This window comes from Antrostomus carolinensis, unplaced genomic scaffold (genome assembly GCF_000700745.2).
Source record: "Antrostomus carolinensis isolate BGI_N321 unplaced genomic scaffold, ASM70074v2 scaffold33171, whole genome shotgun sequence".
NCBI classification, from domain to species: Eukaryota; Metazoa; Chordata; class Aves; order Caprimulgiformes; family Caprimulgidae; genus Antrostomus; species Antrostomus carolinensis.
In genome coordinates, this window is record NW_010296805.1 from 7,965 (window position 1) to 14,403 (window position 6,439).

The following is a 6,439-nucleotide window of genomic DNA, read 5'->3' on the forward strand; positions in this document are numbered from 1 at the left end:
ATTATCATCCTCCATACCCCGGCCAGGACACCCACCAGGACGTTGATGGGGAAGAGCAGGTAGGTGACTATGTAGAGAGCTCGCCTGCGGGTGGAGAAGGAGGAGTAAGGAACACAAAAGCCACAGGATGAGAAGCACAGTCATTCCCTGCCGGAGAAAACTCCTGCCAAAATAAGTCTCCCACCCTTTCCTCTCTCCTCCACAGACATGGTCCTCGTTTGAGGTGTCTCCATCCCATGGAGAGAAGCAAACACCCTTCCAGGTTCTGAGAGAGGAGACAGCCTAGTGTGCCATCAGGACTTCAGAGCCTGACCTCTGCTTAAAACCCTCAAATCCACAGGCTTTCCCCTTGAACTCATGGGGCAGAGGAAGCCATGACACCAGGGGCATGTGTAAACCCAACATAGTCCCCAGGTCCTGGATCTCAGGAGGGTCAGCTCTGCCCCAAAGGCCCTCCATGTCCCCCTACCTGTTGGTGAGCTCCTTCTGGAGGGCATGCTGCTCTAGGAATTGGTAGTGAGCCACTAAATTTTGCACAATGACAGCAACAACCAGAGTCAACCAGAAGGGCCTAGGTGGGAGAGAAGAGGTCGGTTGGACACCGAGAGGTTCCCAAACACGAGACACCATCCCAGGCAGCAGAAACCTCCAGCAAAGCTGAAGGACCACAAGGTAGAGCCTCCTTTTGGATAGAGTACCCCTAACCATGCCATGACACGCACTTGGGTGCCCCGAGGGCTGTGAACACTCACCACATGTTCCGAATGACTTTGAAGAGGTAGGTGTTCATGCCGGACTGGAGCGGGATGACAAACAGGAAGGTAAACGCAACTGAGCAGATGAAGAAAATCACTTGTTGGATGAGGAGACCTGGGATGGAGACATGGGGAGGGAAGCCATGGCAGAGGAGAATGGAGGAACAGTTCTTGTTCTCCTTCCCCAAACCTATGCTCACTGCTGAGCATGTCTTTCATTTTAATCCCATAAAAAGCCAGTGAGATCCTTACCTGCCTCCCTCACCCTGAACACAATGCTCCATGTGGGATTTAATTACAAGTTCAGCCTTTCTTATCGCACCCCGTGTTATCTCCAACACCACTCGGGGCCGTAACTATGATGCCTCATCATAAAAATCAGCCTGAGCTCTGAGTTCTAATCATAAATCACACCGAGATCAGCAGCAGCTGCGGTTCCTTGTGCTTGTGCTTCACCTCCGCTGCTTTGCTTTAATGACTGGAAAAGGAAGTGTTTTAAGGAGGAGGTAGATTTGTAGCAACGTGGTGAGATGCAGCTGACTCTGCCAGGCATGCACCAAGCACTGGGTGGCAGAAGGAAAGCTGCTCCTCACTGGCAAAGGGGTGCAAGGAGCTCCTGGGGTGCTCCCCCAGCTCCTACCTCCCTGCTGATCTCTAATCTGCCTGTAAAATTGATCCCCTTTCCCAAGAGGTGGTCACCAAGAGACCTGGTGGTCCCCCCTGTCTTTCCATCACCCCCTTAGACCCTCAACTTGACTTGGGGTGCCGATATGGTTGGGCGTTGCGCATGTATCACCATAGACACTGCCCAGAACCACCTCCTGTGGGGCAGAGGAGCCTTAAAAGGTCTCCAGACCACAGTGGGGTGAGCATTTCTACCCGCTTTGATGTCCTTCATCTGTCCATGGGTTGACCAGCCCTCCCATCCAGGGAACCACAGGCTGTGCTGGGGAAGATGCACAGTGAGGAGCACCTGGGATGTGAAGACCAGGACTGGAGGACACAGAAAGTCCTTTGCATGAGATGCTGGGACAGCTTCTCAAATGAAAATATTTGGGCTTGAGCCAAAGTGACTCATCTTTTCTCCACCCCCTCCCCTTTTTTTTTCCCCACCATTTGGTGTTCAGCATGGTTCTCCCCCCAGGAGGCCAGATTGTGTCAGGGGAATGAGGAACAAAAAGCCTGACAGCCATCTCTTTGCAAAACAGGGCAAGAAAGGGGGCAGAGATGCTTCAACCCCGGGTAGGCTGTGCAAAGTAAGGGTCTGCCACCCATCTGCCCCTTCCTGCCCCCCAGATCCTTTACCCAGGCATGCAAAAGCCGTCTGGAAGCTGGCAAAGCTCATCCAGCAGACAATGGCTCGTCGGGATGGACGGAGGATATGGGCTTTGTAGAAAACATCTAGCACAGCCCCTTGGTAGAGTGCCTTCAGGTTGTTCCTGGGGAGAGAAATCAGCTGTATCCCGGCTCGGTGAGAAGGTCAAGGCCAGAGGAGGGAGGACCCCATACCTGTGCATCACCAGTGTCCTCAGCAGCATGGCGAAGGTTAGCAGGCAGCAGAGGGCCAGGGAGCAGATGTAGCAGACTGCAGAGGAGCAGGGGGAGATGGTCAGGTCAGGGCTGTGGCCAGCTCCAGCAATGGGATTTTGTTGTAAAGTGTATCTCAGGAACATTGTGAGGGGCTGAGTTATGGGGCTGCATGGATGTATCGTGCAGTGGGGCACTGTGCCTCAGTTTCCCTACCCTCTTTGTGATACAGGGAGACCCTTCTCCATCTCCCAGGTGGGCATGAGCTGGTGAGACACTGAAAGGGAAGGGGAAAGACAAGCAGCCACAGGAAATATGAGCAGTTAGGCTAGCTCAGTGCTGGAAAACTCATTGGGCAAGCCATGATAAGCAGGCAGGGCAATGGAGAAAGCCTGGGAAGACGCTCTCAGAAAAGGGGATGCTGAGGGGGAGAAAGTGGGATGGAGATGTCAGGAAAACAAGGATGGGAGGGGCTTGGTTACTCTGGAAAAGCCATAAAAAGGGTTGGTGGTCACCCAAAGTAGTGCTGTGGAAGGACAAGTGCACCCCACCATCCCTGCATCCCCTCATGCAGGGCTTTCAGTTATCTAGAGGCCATCTGCTCGATTCCAGCACATATCAAAGCCCATGGTCAAAAGGGCAGCATCTGCAGCGCAGCATTGCCAGCTCTCCCTGCCTCCCCGTCTTGGCACGCATGGCTGCTCAGAGAAGCCTGGCACAGCACCAGCCTCATGTGGCCACCTTTCATGTCTGCATGGCTGCGGCTTTGGCAGCTGGTTTTTAAGTCCCCCTGGAAGCTGCCCCACCACCAGCTGGTTTCCTAGACCCTCCTCTGGGTTAAAAAATCTCTCTGATAAGTTCTGACATCCTCCAAAAACCACCTATGGATGCAGAACCTGGCTTGGAACCCACCTTCCAGTGACCACAGGTAGTACTTGACAGTGTTGAGCTCCTTCTCCATGTCACCTGGGACAGCCGGGTTGTCCGACGGCACCAAGCCAAACTGAACCAACAACATCACGATATCCTTCGTCATTCCTGCCCGTATGATCTCAAGGGTGGGAACAACAGTTACCAGGAGCAACAAGGTGACCTGTGAGGGAGCAGTGCCATGTGAGGTTTGGGTCACAGCATCCCAGTGCTGAGCCACCACCTTGGCTTAAAGACTTAAGGCTGGCTGAGCCCTGGAAGCACATGGCTGGTTGCTGCGGCTCAGCCGAGGGATAGTAATTCCTTGAGGCATGCTAATACCATCCCTGTAGCCAGAATTGCAGGGTGGCAATGAACTCCGGGTTCCTCTGCCTCGAGAGGACACAGCCAAGGACGCAAGAAGAAGGGGTCTGCTTGATATTTAACCATCAGCATCACCTGGTAGACAGCAATCACAGCTGTGGTCATGGACAGGACAAGCTTCAGCGGGATCCGGAAACCTGGAATGTAGGATCAGAGAGGTGCATCAAAGAGAAGTCAAGACATGAGATCACAGGGGAAGAGGATACTGCAGCAACCCAACCCAGCAGCCAAAGCAAATGCCCGGGGGGAGCACTGGATCAGGGCAGTCAAATATTAATTGGGATTTTCCCAGGGAAATCCTGCGAGGATATATAACTGGGAGTTGTTTCTCTGTGCTTTGGCTGGATGGATTTCCTTCTTGTTGATCCTCCTTTCCCACAAGCCTGTGAGACCTTGTTCACCCGCAGCACTGAGTCTCAGCAGCTGGGTGCCTGCTGCATGGGGACCCACCTCCCTTGGGGTGTCACCTCCTGGGTCACCTCTCGCTTCTTGCATGGGCAGAATGGGTGAGGAATAATTCCCCATTTCTGGGTTATTAGGGTTTTTATCCACTTATCATAGATTTTATTCCCTTATCAAGCATCATACTCAAGCACAACCCATGCCTGAACCTCACTGCCCCAGCCCACCCATGCCCCCGTAGAAGGTGGGGTTCCAGTTCCCCATCCCAAACTACACCAGTTTGTGCACAGCCAAGGCGTCGCGCGTGCGGCGGGCGGCAGCTGCCATGGCACAAATGCTTTGGGGAAGGAGCCAAGAAATGCATTTTCTCTCCCCAGGGAGCGGGACACAGCCTGTTTGCTGAGCTGCTGCTGCAGCCAAGAGCACAGCCCATGCCCACCCGCAGCCTACCTTCCTCAGGAGTGTAGACATAGGAGCGTAAATATGTCTGGAGCCTTGATAAGAGGTTCTCTTCTATCTTCGTGGAGCTGGAGGAGGAAGGAGAAGGTGACAAGCAAGTCCCTCAGGAACTGGGACCTTCTCTGCACTCATTGCAGGGAGGGCTGGCACAGGTATGGGAAGGTGCTGTCCTCACCTCCCCTTCCGAGGGCGCTTGGACAGGACAGCCTTCAGGTACTTCTTGTAATAACCTCTCCCTGTAACCTTCAGGAAAGTAACAGTAAGTTGCCTGATTTGAGCAGAGGGACACACTCAGGCCAGGGAGAGGTGACCATACTTTTTGCAGGGCCAGGACATCTACATCCCACCCAGCAGCCATCTCCTTGCTCTGCTTCTTCCCCCTGACCACCCAACCATCACTAGGATGATGTCCCACAGCACTGTCTGTACAGGATGAGGGTGATGGGCTCCCAGCCTTCATTTGGATAATGAATGTGTTGGAGTGATGCTTTGGATAATGAATCTTCCAGCATCACAAGGGTGGAAACAAATCCACCTTGTTCCCATCAACAAAGCAGCCCCAAACCAGGCGCACCGGTAGGACAGCCTGCCCGTGCTGAAACCCTTGTTCCCACCAGCCAGCTCCCAGCAAGAGCCTGGGGTGACTTCAGTCCACACTTGAGCTGACAGCCTTTTTTTTTTTTTTTTTTGCTTTTTTTTTTTTTAAGTAGGTTTTTCCTCCTCTCTTCCCAACAAAGCTCGGCATTTCCCAAAGGTCCGGGGATTATCCAGTCTGCTGGGAAAACAAGGCGACCCCAGTCCCAGTCTGAATGGGAAGCATTGATGCTATAAGCCTCTTGTACTAAGGAGTTTACTCCAAAGATGGATTTTTTCACTCCCTCTCTAAATCCAACAAGATAAACAGAGCCACGAACTGTGCTGTCAGGGGGACGGAGAGGAGACAGCTCCCGGTGCCTGAGCAAAGCAAAGAACACCTGCCCTGGGAGCACCCCAGTTCTCCCAGTCAGAGAGATGGGTTGCAGGGCAGGAGAGCCATGATCTAGCCTGTACTGCTCCCAAAACCATGTAGGTCCTTCAAGGGGTTCTCCCATGCTGCCACCCCTCCAGTCGCCTCATGGATATTCATTACCTCTTTATCCAAGGTCTCCTCCTGCCTGGTGAAGCTCCTGATGAGTAGGGCTGGATACCAAAGGCTTAAGAGCACAAGGCAGAGGATGATGGGGACGTAAGAGAGTGTGGAGTAGTACTTATAGATCTGGGGAGAAGCAAAGATGTCACACACCACACCACCACAACCTGGGGGTCTAGTCCTGGGGGGCAGGTGACATCTTAATGCCAGGAGGAGATGAGAAAGCCACCTCCAACTCTGGGCCACACCAGCCTCCCTGTTCCATCCCCATGTGGTAGGACACGTACCTTCGGTGACTGGGGACAATCCACCTTCTGCCAGATGTGGACCACACAGTGGCACCAGGAGAGCAGGCTGCCCACGAGGTAGCTGACCCTGTGCCGGACAGTGGCACAGGCGATCAGGGGGTAGTAGAAGGCGGGGTAGTAGAGCAAAGCCAGGATCTTCCAGTACTCTAGATGGGATGGTGGGAAGAGAGGAGGGAAAAGCAAAACAGACAAGAGAAGGCAGTGCTCTCAGTAGGGACCAGGGCGAACAGGCTGCTCAGGGTGCTACCCAAAGTGGCACGCCTCCTAGGTGGGGAGAAGCATGGTGCCTGTGGGCCAGGAGGGTGCTTGCCTTACCCCGGGAGCTCTGGGAGGGGTGTGTGATGAGTGGCAGAGGGTCCCTGTCCAAGATCAGCACGCACAGGGAGGAGAACAGGATGCCAAACACCGCAGCCACCAGCCCTCGGTTGCCTTCCTCCTCCAGGAGGTTGACTGGGCTGCAAGCCAAGGAAGGAATGAGCCTGACACCAGATCATGGGCACCCTGTCCTCCCCGCCACCCTCCACCCCAAAGCTGGTTTATCCCATGCCAGCTGGGCAGGTTGCACC

General features: G+C 54.0%; 1 protein-coding gene across 1 annotated transcript in view; it reads right to left on the reverse strand.

Annotated features, from left to right (window-relative positions):
* Positions 1-6,328, reverse strand: part of STRA6 (signaling receptor and transporter of retinol STRA6) — a gene marked incomplete at its 5' end in the record, with an annotated part of 7,281 nt that extends 953 nt beyond the window's left edge. The window contains 12 exons of the mRNA XM_010178412.1: positions 1-84; positions 470-571; positions 753-870; positions 2,061-2,194; positions 2,265-2,340; positions 3,195-3,375; positions 3,651-3,712; positions 4,428-4,504; positions 4,612-4,679; positions 5,566-5,691; positions 5,853-6,019; positions 6,189-6,328. The exon at positions 1-84 is cut by the window's left edge and continues 65 nt beyond it. Of these exons, the coding sequence (XP_010176714.1) occupies positions 1-84; positions 470-571; positions 753-870; positions 2,061-2,194; positions 2,265-2,340; positions 3,195-3,375; positions 3,651-3,712; positions 4,428-4,504; positions 4,612-4,679; positions 5,566-5,691; positions 5,853-6,019; positions 6,189-6,328 (1,335 nt within the window). The remainder of the gene's footprint in view (positions 85-469; positions 572-752; positions 871-2,060; positions 2,195-2,264; positions 2,341-3,194; positions 3,376-3,650; positions 3,713-4,427; positions 4,505-4,611; positions 4,680-5,565; positions 5,692-5,852; positions 6,020-6,188) is intronic.
* Between the last annotated feature and the right edge of the window lie 111 nt (positions 6,329-6,439).